Source organism: Triplophysa rosa, linkage group LG2 (assembly GCF_024868665.1).
Source record: "Triplophysa rosa linkage group LG2, Trosa_1v2, whole genome shotgun sequence".
NCBI lineage: Eukaryota > Metazoa > Chordata > Actinopteri > Cypriniformes > Nemacheilidae > Triplophysa > Triplophysa rosa.
Genome location: NC_079891.1, coordinates 34,901,866 through 34,917,925, shown reverse-complemented (window position 1 = coordinate 34,917,925; position 16,060 = coordinate 34,901,866). Strand labels below are relative to the sequence as shown.

At 41.1% G+C, this 16,060-nt stretch overlaps 1 protein-coding gene across 5 annotated transcripts in view; it reads right to left on the bottom strand.

Annotated features, from left to right (window-relative positions):
• The window catches only part of mcc (MCC regulator of WNT signaling pathway), a 61,290-nt gene that overhangs the window by 36,448 nt on the left and 8,782 nt on the right, over nt 1-16,060 (bottom strand). For 2 of the 5 annotated variants that reach the window (XM_057319715.1, XM_057319728.1), the window contains exon 4: nt 537-650. The exons of 1 other annotated variant lie outside the window; for it this stretch is intronic. In XM_057319715.1, the coding sequence (XP_057175698.1) occupies nt 537-650 (114 nt within the window). Of the gene's footprint in view, nt 1-536; nt 651-4,821; nt 4,989-13,639; nt 13,968-16,060 lie in introns of those variants that run through there. 2 more of the 5 variants (XM_057319733.1, XM_057319740.1) reach the window with 2 other exon arrangements.

Here is a 16,060-nt window from a genome sequence, read left to right as displayed (position 1 = left end):
ACACGCACGCACGCACGTACACACATGATGACACACAATCAGACTGTCTGATTTCACTGACATCACACACGCACGCACGCACGTGCACACACACACACACACTCACATGATGACACACAATCAGACTGATTTCACTGACATCACACACACACACACACACGCACGCACGCACGCACGCACACACAAACACACCCTCAACAGTGTGACCACAGCAGAATGACACGATCACCCATAATGCACCACTGGTGTACAACAACCACTAAGAAGTGTTTATTTGAGTGTGTGTTTGAGCAAATGTGTGTGTGTGTGTGTGTACGTGCAATAATTTGAGTGTGTGTGAGTGTGTCTAAGTAGGTGTTTGTGCATTTGAGTGTTTGAGTGAGTGTGTGTGTTTAAATGTTTGTGTGCATGTTTTTGTGTGTAAATGTGCGTGTACGTGCATACATTTGTGTGTATTTGAGTGAGTGTGTATTTGAGTGTTTTGTATGAGTGTTTGTGTGTGCGTTTAAGTGCTTCAGTGCGTGTCTGTGAGAGACCTGTGCTTCAGCCAGTCTCTTCTCCAGCGCGTCTCTCTCTCTCGCGCTCTGCAGCAGTCGCTGATTCAGTTCCACAACATCACCCTTCAGAGACGCCAGAGCAGCCAGATGCAGCTACACAAACACACACATCGATGCACAGTAAATAACAACACATCAAATGCACATATATTCACTTTCACACAATAAACTCATCTGCGGCCAAACGTTTGACTGCAGGAAACATCTGATGCCGAGCGACCAGAGCCTACTGATAACCTCACACAACCACCAAAACATGTAAAAGCCTTTTTAACTAAAGACGACCACAAAGTCATTTCAAAATAGACGGCTTGTGCTGGCCGTGAATCCGTTTCATCTGTGATATATCGGCATCTACAGCTGAGATCACTCATCAGTTCTATTCTACAGTGGATTCGCAAATCAAATCGATTTCACAGTGGAGAGAGTCTTTCAAAGCCAAACGCACTCAGATGTGTTTTCAATGCATTCTGGGGACTTCCCATAGACACAATGACCCCCCCAAACCTATCCATCACGCAAACCTTTCTGCATTTTGACATTTTCAGACAAACATCAATTAGTTTGATTTATAATCATTTTCCAAGACAACTGGCGCAACAGACTTCTATCATCCTTTTGAGACGCAAAATATACAAACCTGTTCACATTTACAAACACACAAAACCTCTTTCAAGAAACACTATTTTCCCACACTAGCATCTTTAACGTTACAGTAAATGAGTTGGGGATAATGACTTTTACTTTATTACAGGAGAGTACATTTTCATGTCAGGATGCTCTGAGGGGTCAAGGTCAAATCATCACCGTGAAACGCACGCACGCACGCACGCACGCACGCACGCACGCACGCACACACACACACACGAGTTTGGCAATAAATAAAATAAATACAGAAACCCGCTCTCTGATAAATGTCTGACATCACAGTACATTAAAGAAGAACAGAACGCTTGACTAGAACACAATGAATAATTCTCTCATCTCTAGAGAATCAGCGCTGGTCTTTCCTCACTTTTCAACCCACAGCATCATTTCTGTGTGGAGATGCACAATAACACTCATAGCAGGCGCTCAGACAGACAGTAAATGAATCACAGGGGGGTCGTTCAATAACACCTAATTGAATCTATTACGACTCACAGCATGACTCTATGTGTTAGAAATCTGCAGAGTTTCCAAAGAACCTTACACAACTTTCCGTCAAGCGTTCCAACTCCAGCTCAAGTTTTTAAAGCCATCTGATGTCTTCTCAATGAACGAGTCTATTATGCAAACATATTATTTTAAGGGATTGTTCCCCCCAAAATCAAATTGTTGTCATTTTTTACTCACCCATGTGACATTCTTCACGTTAAATACTTCACGTCTATTTTGTATCATACGCCGTATATTTCGATGGTTTGATCGAAGTTGAGAGGGCATTAAAAGCGCACATTGCACAAATATTTTCCTCCGGACATCACTTTTGGCCACTACTGTACATCGAAAAAGGTAAATTTGGAAACGCATTGAGATATTAACACACAGATATTCAATGTTATATCACCCAGCTCAGCTGTGTTGTAGTGGTTAAACTGGAAAACGTGTTGCTGGTTTGTGTATTACTGATCCATAATGGAGACACTAGAGTCAGACATCCCTGTAAAGATTTCATGTTTTGTTTATAGGGACATTGTGTAGGATACAGAATCCAGCCGCAGTGAACACAGAGCTTGTGTTTCCAAGCCTGTTTGACTCCAGCGCTCTTCATCATCTGAGTTCAGTAAAGAGAAGAGACAGAGGTTAGATGTAATGAGGAAGAGGCGGAGCTGTACATCCCTCCATGCTTTTAACCTAATTGTGACCGTAAAGGAGTGACATTGATGTATGGTCTAAATTGATCACACGGGACTTCACTTTGCTCACATGAATGTTTCATCAGTGGATTGAATGGAGATCATGCACACACACGCACGCACGCACGCACGCACGCACGCACGCACGCACGCACGCACGCACGCACGCACGCACGCACGCACGCACACACACACACACAGGTGTAACACACAGATGCTTACACACGCAACACACACACACGCACGCACACACACGCACAGATGCACGCACACACTAACACTCAACACACCCACACGCACACGCAACACACACACACGCGCACGCACGCACGCACGCACGCACGCACACACAGATGCACACACACGCAACACACACACATGCACACACGCGCACTCAACACACACACATGCACACACACATGCACACACACGCACGCACTAACACTTGCACACACGCACACACACACGCACACACACACACAGATGCACGCACGCACTAACACGCACGTACGCACTAACACACACAAGCACGCACTAACACATGCACACGCGCAACACACGCGCGCGCAACACACACACGCGCACACACACGCACACAAACAGGCGTAACACACAGATGCACACACACGCACTAATACATGCACACAAACACACGCAACACTCACATGCACGCACACACACACATGCATGCAATAACACACGCAAACACGCACTAACACACACACGCGCACACACACGAGCAGAGATCAAAGACACACAGCGGTACAACATTTGTGTGACCGCTGTAGTAAATGTTGGTAAGTGTTCGTTATTTATCTCGTCTTGTTGTCAAAAACTGATGGATGAGAGTTACTTCAGTCTCATGTTCATTAATACAACAAATCTAAAAACAGCACTTCACTGCATCAAACACAGGGCATGGGTTTGGTATTGTGTATGAGAATAAATGGGACAGACCCTCTGCTGACTCTGGATCTGAGCTCACACAGCCCAGCATTTCTCGTTTCGAATCCATTAACTTCACTTTCCATTTCATTAGCTTTAAACCCGATCATTAATGGAGGTAAACGCAGTCCTGAGACTCAATACTCAACTCAGCTCTTTACAAACACTGAAAACAAGCACAAGACTGCCAGTAATGATGATGACACACTCTCTCATCACAATCTGCCATACAGACATTAACCCTGATCTTTATCGGAGAAGAAATAACTGATTTATTGATCTCTGGTCAGAATGGACTTTGCCTACAGTGATGCCATAGAAGTATCTTTTTTGGATCCACAAAGAGCCATTCAGTCAATCTCTTTCTTACTTTCTTATAATCAGATGTTAAAGGTTCTTTATGAATGAACGGACCCAAAAGGTTCTTCTATGGCATCAAAAAACCCTTCGAGGCACCTCTTATGTCAAGAGTGGGCAAAACATGTCGCTACAGTATGATGCTAAGGTGTTGGGCCGGATGCCTGCTATGTGGTTGCTATGGTGACCCGAGTTGTTGCTATGGCATTGCCAAGGTGTTATGCATGTTTGCTATGGTATTTCTAAGGGGTTGCTCACTATCCAAAGTCAAAAAAGCCACTAAAAAGTCCACAAGATATTCTGCTTTTTAGATACTATGGTTTGGGTCACCCCCCTTTATCCCAAGTAATGTAGTATGCTGTAGTTTTTACTATAGTAAGTTGTAGTATGATTACTATAATTAATATTGTTAATCTACTTGCTCAATAATAATAATATTAACAATAAAATTTACCAAAGGTATTGAATTTTGTTTTATGAAACAAATCAAAATGAAATTTAATAAAGTATATTTTATTCTACCCCACTGGCAGGTTTTTTTTTTTGTTTGCTCAAATATTTGTGTTGTAAATCAAAACACTAAGTCAGAAATAGCTATACTTAAAAAATACTATAGTACGGTTCACAGACTTCACACAGAATAAAGTATCTAGAATTTAATTTATAGTATATACAGTATATAGTAAATAGTATGTAGTCAAGTGTGGTATAAATCGAAAAGGAAAAAGGCACAGATCTGATCACTCAAGACAACAGCGTTGGATGAGTTAAATATTAATACTGTAGTGTGCGTTTAATACTTATAAATACATGCTTCTCTTAGCAAACAGCACTCACATTTGATAAAACACACAACTTTATGAGTCTCAACCTGCCAATATGAATTATTACATACTGCATGTGAATTCCAGATGACTAACAAACAGTGACTTTGAAATGTCAGTAACGCAGCTCTTCAAAGCAGCTCCACCGTCCGCTCGTAAAGGTAAAACCACAAGAAGCACACACACACGCCGCTAATTTACCCGACCGGCTGACCACATCATGCCCGTGCAGTCCGACAGGAATTCTGGGAAACATTTTAGCCACCCACACGAACACACGCACGCACTCCTGCTGCATACCTCTCCAGAGCCTCGCATTCTCCCGGTCGGCGCTTGCCAAGTGCCAGCACGCTCACCTCTGATGGCACGCTGATACGAGGTCTCGTGTCTCTCTCGCCCGGTCTGCCGTGCCACTAAACTCCTGATACGCTCACATACTCCTCACACGTGAACTATAAAGGCTCCGGTCTGCACACTGCACTTCCTTTACATGTTTACGTCGCCCTTTCCTTCCTGTCAGGATAGGGAGGGATCGTCTGTGTGCGTTTGTTGTTTTCTGCTGTCTGGAGTCGACACACTTGAGGTTGATCATTACGGACTTGTTAAACCGTAAGAAAGAAAAATCTAAATGATTTCTCTTAGACATCAATGAGGTTAAACGGAGAGCAAATGGAAGCTTGCTTAAGTCCATCTGCGTCTCAGTTATTTCTCCTGACCAAGGTCACATAAGGTTCAAAAGAGATGTCAACAATGTCTCAAACTGAGCTCAGATTGGAGACGGATCTCAATATGAACTCAAAATTTCTCATCAAATTTACCCAATGGGCCATTACAACACCTTGACAAAGAGCTCAAATTGCTAAAAAGTCACCGTCGCCCCACAGTCACCTCACAGTTTGAGCCTGAAGTCACTTCCTGCTTTCCTCCCGGCATTTCCTGTTTCCATCAACTGTCCCATCTAATAAAAGAAATAAAAACAACCAAAAAGATACAGACCAATTCGCACCCAGAGAGATACAAAATGATCTGCTTTCATATGGAGCGATTTCGATCTCATTCATTATTCACACATAAAACACGATGTACACTTGCGTAGCCAATTTACGTGCACAAATTATATATAAACATTCACAAAAAATATGTGCGTAAAAAAAATTATATTCCCGTAAAATAAGTTTCACAAACGCTAAATACAATTCACAGACGTACAACTGTGCAACTACTATTTCTAAAGTTTAAAATGTACAAGTTTATCATGGATGTGAATGTGCGATGTGAATCGCCTTGAATTTGTGTGTGTGTATTTTGCGACTCTCTTAGCAGCGCTGTCCCTCCCACTTGAGTTGTCATCCTTTTTAGCCAATCAGATTCAACCTTACCATTCAACCAATCATAACCGCGGAGAGCACAGGACTCAAGGAAAACGGCTCTGTGCACCTTTTGCTCAGTTTGACTCACTTCCTGTGTTGTGAATTGTTTTTTTGTTAATGTGTATATATAATTTGTGCACGTGAATTAGGTTTTATGCATGTGAAACTGGCTACGCAAGTGTACGTCGTGTTTTATGAATAATAAGTGTGAATAATTAATGAGATCAACATCGCTCCATACTTTCACGCTAGAATACAAACTTTCACAAAGTCAGACAAAAAAAGTGTCAGAGAGGAAGGTTCCAGATTAAGGTTTGAGGGTTCTTGGTCTTCCTACAGCTACGAACACTTCTCAGATCTATAAATTCCAGAGAGTAAAGAGGTCAGAGGTCATGACCCAAGGACAACACGCTGGGCATCAGAGACAACATCTTTAACAAGAACAAAGCGATGTGAAAGACGAGCAGAGCGCTACAAGACGCACGCACGGGTTTCCATGTTTTATGGGGACATTCCATAGACTTCCATTGATTTCACATCAGGCTTATGATATACTCGATCCCCTAACCCTACGCCAACACATAAACCTAATAATCACACAAACCTTTCTGCATTTTTTAATTTTTAATAAATATCATTCTGTATGATTTATATATATATTCATCTGAAAAATGTCCCCACAAGGTCGAAATCTTTAGGTCACCACACACAGTGATGAATACCAGTACACACACACAGAGTCACATGGAAAGAGAGTCACAGTCGGGCATTCTGAAGACTCTCATCAGGAAGCGGATCTCCACCCTTTACGTCTGGAGAACAGCTCAGGTCAGGTCAGACCGAGAGAGAGGACAAAAATGCCTCACGGAAAACAAAAACAATTTACACATCACACAGCAAAATACCGGAGTAATCCAGACTAGAGTTGGCTACTCTTGCATATCCAATTGAAAACAAGTGTTGCTTCCAAACGGCTTCTAGCTCTAAATCTAATTACATTTGCTTAACCATACCGTCACATAAATAAACAGAGCGAAAGGAAAATCTATTTCAATCCAAAACGTATCGGAACCACAAAGACCTGGACCTCCTTCACACATCTACTGGTTTTAAACACCACATATCTTGACAGCAAAGATTTGTATGTAAATGCAAAACATAAAGTCATCTGTATATATACAGGTCAATACTACTATAATCCCATGAATATCTGTAAGTATAATTTGCATCAGGTTTGTGCCAATTAATCACATCTAAAATGCTGCACAGATCTGTTCTGTGTAGTTTAACACATTTCACAAAACCATGGGCCATAATGTCTACATTTTGCTTTGCCAAGTATAACAAAGTTCCATTTAAAATCAGTTTTGCAGTTGGTGCTTGAGACGGAACACGGCCCAAATGATCTTACACATGCCTGCGAGATAAACTGCAGCCAATCAGAGCAGAGGTCACATTTACACTTGACTGTAGGGCTTGGAAACCTCCGTCTAAAACCAGTATTGACCTACAGAACCAGAGGAGTGAATGCAGTCACTCACACGGGTGAAATGAAGAGGATTCTGTGCTCATGTGAAGCACGGGTGCTGTGTAAACACTCGGTTTATTTTGACTGCGGGAGGAAAAGTACTCGAGGTACTTTACAGTTTAATGATCTGTGAAAGGTGAATGATCTTTTAATACACACACACTCCCTCACAGACCCTCAGAACACACCGAGCATGCTAAAATACACTTCTCTAGTGCACACTAAACACAAAGAGCATGCTATAACACACACTTCTCTAGTGCACACTATGCACACTAAACACAAAGCACATGCTATAACACACTCTTCTAGTGCACACACACAAAAACACAATTTATTGCACACTTCTCTACTGCACACTACAACACAAAGAGCATGCTAAAACAGACATTTCTTTAGTGCACACTAAAAACAAAGAGCATGCTATAACACACTAAAACACACTCTTCTAGTGCACACACACAAAAACACAATTTATTGCACACTTCTCTACTGCACACTACAACACAAAGAGCATGCTAAAACAGACATTTCTTTAGTGCACACTAAGAACAAAGAGCATGCTATAACACACTAAAACACACTCTTCTAGTGCACACACACAAAAACACAATTTATTGCACACTTCTCTACTGCACACTACAACACAAAGAGCATGCTAAAACAGACATTTCTTTAGTGCACACTAAGAACAAAGAGCATGCTATAACACACTAAAACACACTCTTCTAGTGCACACACACAAAAACACAATTTATTGCACACTTCTCTACTGCACACTACAACACAAAGAGCATGCTAAAACAGACATTTCTTTAGTGCACACTAAGAACAAAGAGCATGCTATAACACACTAAAACACACTCTTCTAGTGCACACACACAAAAACACAATTTATTGCACACTTCTCTACTGCACACTACAACACAAAGAGCATGCTAAAACAGACATTTCTTTAGTGCACACTAAGAACAAAGAGCATGCTATAACACACTAAAACACACTCTTCTAGTGCACACACACAAAAACACAATTTATTGCACACTTCTCTACTGCACACTACAACACAAAGAGCATGCTAAAACAGACATTTCTTTAGTGCACACTAAGAACAAAGAGCATGCTATAACACACTAAAACACACTCTTCTAGTGCACACACACAAAAACACAATTTATTGCACAATTATCTACTGCACACTACAACACAAAGAGCATGCTAAAACAGACATTTCTTTAGTGCACACTAAACACAAACCAAAACAAATGTACACTTTCATAGTGCACAATAAAAACACGTTTCTCTAGTCCACACCAAAACACGCGCATCTAGTGCACACTAAAACACATACCTTATTGTACACCACACTCTACTGCACACTTCTCTAGCACACACAAAAACATTCACATCTCTAGTTATAAACTTAAATCTCTATACGTTTTAGTGCACCGTAAAACACAATTTATTCTACACTTCACTACTGCACACTAAACACACACACTTCTCTCGCACACACTTAAACACACACATCAAGTGAAACGAAAACTTATTTCTATTGCACACTAAAACACACACTTCTTTAGTGCACATTAAAGCACACACCTTTACAGTGCTCACTACAACACACAATTCTAGTGAACAAAAGAACATTTATAGTGCTAACTAAAATGTGCACTTTTATAATGCACACTAAAAGTAAACTTCTCTAGTGCAAACGAAAACACACATACACTCATCTAGCGCTTACTAAAAAGCACACTTTTTTTTAGTGCACACTGCACTCTGCAAAGGCAGTGACAAACAGCATGAATGTTATAAATAGAGGAGATCTTGAGGCAGACAGGAAACATTAAGAGAAAAGCCACAGAAAAACACACAGTTGAGAAGATAAACCACAGAACCGCACTATTAAATGAAACTAAACCAATGATCACCAAATTAATCAAGTGCTGACTACACAGTGTGCGTGCCTGCATTTCTCTGAAGTCAATTACTAATCTCAAATCTGCCACGACAACAATTTTTCCAACAAATTACAATCCAAATTAATATATTTTAACAGATTTATAAACACCTCTTCAGATTTGAAAAACATAGTCTAGTGCACACTAAACCACACTACTCTAGTGCGCGCTAAACATAATGCAATACTTGAAACATAAATGTATTTATTTAGTGATTTCAGCTTGGATTGTTCACAAGTTTGTATATTTGCTCTACTTTTAAACAGCGGTCCATGAACATTAGAAACTAATGCGTTCCATGTCTAGGTGCCCTAGCAGCGCTCTTCAGATTAAACCAGCCCCTTGACTTTAATAAATCATTGCTTAAAATTGATATGAAATAAAAGCCCTGTTTCATATCGACACTGGCTCATTGTTCAGGCGTGCTGAAGCAGAGGTCTGAGAGCCGGTCTAACCCTCTTTCCTCTCCACTGAGTTTGTCTTGCCTACACAAGATCCATAAATCAAAGTGGCAGCTCGGCCACGCCATCAAAACACGACCTCCCGTCTTCTTATTTTGTGGAAGGAGCAACGCTGATGCCACGTTCACAATCTCCCCTCACATCCGTCAGAGAGCTTTACGACGAGCCATTCTACTGACGACTGCATCAGTCCGCGAGGTTTCCGTCCGACCGTTTGTCAGCCTGATGGAGGATCAGCTCTCGAGATGCCGGTAAATCTGTGGACGTTAGTACACGGACAGAGCAGCTCAAATGTTCGGTGGTGAGAAAGTGAAGATTGAGATCGCTCACATTCTGACGGTCAAGCGACAGAACATGAAAAGATTTACCTCGCTTCTCAAATCTCACAGGATTGTTGAGACTCATATCAACAGGGGACAAACAAGAACATTCATTCGGCTCGGGGGAAATTTTGGGGCACAATGGCACTTTGTCCCAGGTCCCATAAAAATGTGAAGCCTAATGCTCACAAAAATCAAATTTTCCAAACATATTTGTATTTTATAACTAATCTAAAAATGTATTTCACAAAAATGTTTTGATAACGAATGACTTGGACTGAATATTGATGAAAAGAAACCAATAACAGATCAGAATTTGGTTTCTGCTAAAAATAAAAAGGCTTTAGTTTCACCACAGTTTTTCTCTCTTTGAGCATTTTTTTTAGCTCGCTGATAGTGAACTGTGGCCATTTCACCTGGACAACAGTGGACCAAAGACCTTGGATTAAAGATAAGAGTCAGCGGTTTCACCTCTAGTCTCAACATTATTCTGCCTTTCAGAATCCCGCTCTGGGATTTGACCTAACAACCACTCAAAGATTATTAAAAAGGTTCGGGCAGAAATCTTCTGATCTTAAAAGCTCACTGCAGCAAGAAGAGCTGAATGCCGGAGCTAAATCAGCGTAGGGGGGCAGAGGAGAGATAAAAATAGACAGCGGCCCTGTGCTTATCAAACAACGCTTGTACTTTTGGCCGCCTGCTTGGAGGAGAGACACTGTGTGTTAGATAAAGACATGCCTGTCTTCCGTCTCATGACCGGAGGAGGACACAAGCCGTCTAGCGTGAGAACTGTGAATTCCTGTCATCTAATGCACAAAGACATCAAAACCTGTGTGAAGCACAACAGTTCAGTTCCTCCAGACATGGAAAATTACAGCAGTGTACCTCAATACTTACTACAGTAAATGTTGGTTGAGTATAGTCTAGTAAATTGTAGTATACTGCAGTATATTACAGTAATTGTTACACTTATGCCTGTAGTATGCTTCATTTTTCGCGTACACATGGGTTTGGACGCATGCGCACTACGACATATTGCAATGCCTCTCCGGGCCTACAGGGGTCAGGTTTTCTTCTATTACCTTGAATCGATGCTCCCAGGACACGGTTGCCACCTGGTGGTTAAACTAATTACTGCAAGAAATGGAATGCGCATGCACGACCTGTGCGTACTTTGTACGCAAGGTAACAAAATTCCGGCGGTGCGGGTACTCTGATGGCGAAACTTGCGTCACGCGCACTGACCGCTGTCCCTCGCGTATGCGTACATAGGGAACCATACTTCAGCCTTTACTGTGTTAATGTGTACTAAAGGGAACTGAATAACTGCAGTAAATACTGTACCTTACTTTAATATTGCTATCGTAAACTGTAGTATACAATAGTACATTACCGTAATTACTACACTTAGTTAATGTACACTACAGTATTCTGTATTATTATTAACTATAGAAAATTGGTCAACTGCAGTAAATACTGTAGCATACTTACTTTAATATCTACTATAGTAAACTATGGCAAATTTAGTATTCTGCAGTATATTACAGTAATTGTTACACTTTGCTAATGTGCACTACACTATTCTTTAGTACCTATAGTGAACTGATAAACTGCAGCAAATACTGCCGTACACTTCAGTATTTACTATAGTAAACTGTAGTATAATATGGTACATTATAGTAATTACTACACTTTGTTCAAGTATGCTAAAATATTCTGTATTATTATTAACTACAGTAAACTGAAAAAAAAAACTGCCGTACTAAATACTGTGGCACCCTTTAATATTTACTATGGTAAACTGTGGTAAATTTAGTATTCTGCAGTATATTATAGTAATTGTTATACTTTTCTAATGTGTGCTACACTATTCTGTAGTATGAACTCTAGCGAATTGCTAAACTGTAGTAAATCATGTAGTATGCTTTAATATTTACTATGGTAGGGCACAGAAACACTAAGGTTTACTATAGTAGTAAACTAGAACAATTCTAATAAACCTTAAAGTATTCTTTCACGTCGATATGCAGTCATCTCAAGTGCTGTTTTACCTCTGACAAGCATTAACTTCGTTTTCTTTTTTGTATCTGTGGCTTGCTGTCTATTACCACGGGTGATCAATTTGCTTTTTCAGAACAAAAAAACACAAAACTAGAAACACGTTTTCAGTCCGAGGCAACAATTGTTTAGCCAAACTTTACGCGCAGACGGGGCTAAAAAGCGTGTCCCATATTGTGATCACGCTTCCATGGTAATAGTTGCAAAGTAAAAACATTTCCACAAGCGTTATCTGTTGTAATCGCTGGCACGACACACACAGTAAAGAGACATTCTGATGAAAATCCCCTTGAGATGTTCCTCAAGACTCTGAGACTGCACAGCTATCTGAGATCAACGCACGTGAACCGCTGTAAACATCCTCGGGCCACACAACCAGCGTTTCTTGACAAGCACCAGCTGTTGTTAACTCCACCTCAGGCTGAACATCTCAGACAAACACGTGTCCGGACAATGAAAACCGTACGCTAGCTGGTGCACACTGAAGGTGTTCTCTTCATACAGACACAACTCATAAAACACACATGAGGTCGCAGACGAGTGATTTTTTTGTGCCACAGACGGTCACAACATAAACTGAAAAGCCTGAACAGAAAATTTTCCAGTTGATATATCAGTAGTTCTCAAGTGCTTTTACTTCACAGACCCAACACAGTACCGAAATGATGGATGATAGATCGTCCATTGTGTTGCATTCGGCAGACGGTGATTCACTAAGATAAGAGAGACAAAATCACAGATGAGATCTTTCTCAATTATTTCTCCTAGAGTTTGAGAAGAGACGTCCACGACGTGTCAAACTGAGCTCAGATTTATCTATTCGCCAATCAAAAGTCAGTATTACATTTCTCATCACATTAACTCAAATCCAGATTATTGGACCTCTACAATCTACGTTCAGTTTACACCTCCAAGCTCTTCACGCGTTTCAACAATTATTTGTTTATCGTTTTATTTCTCCTAAACAGACGTGTCTGAGACTAAGATGATACTTGAATGAAACATGAGAACTGCATCTTTGAAAGAAGCAACCAGCGAGCAACGACGTTTTCCTCCGAGTTTGAAACCCTTCAGATATTCTCTGTCAAATGTCAGGGTTGGGTGTAGAGCTCGAGTTTCAATAATGAATGTTAAACGGTCCTCTGAGAGCTTTAGCCGAACGAGACGACACGAGCACACATTCCTTCACTGTCATCTTCACCGTACTGTGAATTTAACCTTGTGAAGTTTAAGAGTGACACGGCCGTACATCAACTTAAAGACACTAAAAGCCCTTCAGTATGTCAGTGGAGCGCTTGAAGACGCGTCTCTTTAGCGTGTGAGAAGGGCAGGAGATGACACGCTTTCTCAGGATTGTTTTCTACACACGCTGCATTTCTCAAGGACAGCGGACAGACCTGCGTCTAACGTGTCTTACCTCCTGTCCCTCGGCTGCGGTCTCTCTGCCAGCGCTCGCTGCCACTCTGGAGTTCATGGTCCCGTAACTCTCGGAGCCAATCGTGATTCCAGGGATAGCAGTCCGGCGCAAGGGCAGACGCCTCGGATCAGAAGAGAGACGCGGGTGTTCTCAGGTTCCTCCTGCCTCTGTAATCCACATACGCGCGCTGATGGAAACTCATCCTCGACTTCACCGCCAAAATCCTGCAGTATTCCACGTGTAATCCGCACTAGAACGAGTTAAATCCACAGCGCTCCGCACATTCCCAAAGCCAGCCGGAGACTCCCGGCAGCAGCTCTGCGCAGCTCCGTCTCACACAGACGCACACACACACACACACTGCTCGTGAGTGAGCAAGAGAGGGCGGGCGGGCGGGCGAGAGAAAGAGAGAGAGAGAGAGAGCTGCTCAGGGCCTGCATGAACAGAGAGTGTGTTTGTGCGTGTTTGTGTGTGTGTGTGTATCGTGTGCGTTTGTTTGTGTGTGTGTGTGTGTGTGTGTGTGTGTATTATATGTGTGTGTTTGTTTATGTGTATAATGTGTGTGTGTTGTGTGTGTGTGCGTGTTTGTTTGTGTGTATTTGTGTGTGTGTGAGTGTATTATGTGTGTGTGTGTGTGTGTGTTTGAGTGTGCTTGCATTTTAAAGTGTACTGGAGTCTTTAAATGCATTTAAAAGTTTGTGTGTTAGATGACTGTGTGTGTGCACGAGTGAGTGCTGGAGTGTGTGTGTCTGTGATGTGTCTGTGTGTGTCTAAGCTGTCTGTTCTACTGGAAACTGCATAACTGAAGGAGTGTTTAACATCTGCTATTGTGTGCCTATAAAGAGAATGAGACTTTTGCAACAACATGACTGTAATTGTAAACAGAATTTTCATTTTTGGGTGAACTATTTCTTTAACAGACCGTGTCATTAATTTGTGTTACCTTCTGTGTTTCTGTCCTTTCTCTCTCTCTCTCTCTCTCTCTCGAGTAGATTCTCACTCTCTCTGTCGGCTTTAATTCAGGTGTGTTATTATGTTAAAGCTATCTTTCATCAAACAGTCTGTCTGTACAGATGAAACACACAATGCTTCAGTGTGATTAGAGATGCTTACACAGACAGAGATGAATGTGTGTGTGTGTGTGTGTATTTCCATCTTCAAAGAAGCAAACATTGATGTTTTTACATACTGAACTGCGGACAGATTTAAAATTATTCAAGAGCTCCCTCTAGTGAAGCCCTCAGGTGAGATTTATACATTTAAAGGGACAGTTCACCTAAAAACAAGAATTCTGTCTTCATTCACCCTGAAGAACAGACATACAGTGTACATTAGGGCTGTGCACGATTAATCATGCTGTAATCGAGCTGGCTGTGATTATGCAAGGCATCGATAATTTTCTGCGTAGCTTGTCCGCACGGCTCTGGGATCAGTAGAAATGCTGCTCGATCTAAAAGCAGTGCGAGTTTGAGTCGCTTATAACGTGCATTTAAAACAGCAACACCCGTCAAACATGATCATTATAAATATACTTTATTATCATAAAAATACCTGAGGAGGCTTGAGTAACAGTGATAAAAATACGTCCTTAGGCATTTCCTAGATTCTAGAAGGTGTCATGGTCTTCTTCTGCAGTGCGTATTTGGCGTTTCTGCACGAGAGCGCCCTCTGGCTTTCGGGTGCAGTAGCATTTTACATTTACATTATTCTTATATTCAATGTTCAAAACGATGTTAAATTTATAATTAGATTTATAATATTAATAAATAAATGTACAGGGTCACCTACACACCATCATTAAAACCTCTCAGTCTTTAAACCTCCTTTATCAACAAATTTCTCTATCAGCTCCCTGCAGACTCTCTCGCTCTCGCTCACGCGCGCACACACACGTCTACCCAGCCAGGAATATCACTAATTTGCACAATTACTCGGCCGATATGGCTTTTCACCCTCTTCAATGGACTGGAAATCACTACAGTGTTATTACCCATAATGCAACAGCACGCACAGAACTCACACAAGACTTTAAATCAACAACAAAAACTGATTCATGTTTTCAATGAAATCAACATCCATGACATCCTATAGTCTCCAACAAAACAAAGGACTGTTCCTGAAAACACTCTTTGCATTAAACATGAAATTTAACATTATATTAAACATCACTCGATGTACAGACACACCGCAATTCTCAGAACTCAAAACTTTTTCCAATTAATTTAGACCGGTTACTACAACTAAACCTAAAACAAACACAAACACAAGGCATTCATGCAAATAACAAGCATGAAAAAATAGAAAAAAAGAGGTAAGACAAAACTGAAACATTCAGTCAGACTTAAATTTTATAATGGCATATCTAAGACAGAACGAAATGAACAGCCGCCTTCTCTTTTTGGCGTTTCATGAAAAAGAAAG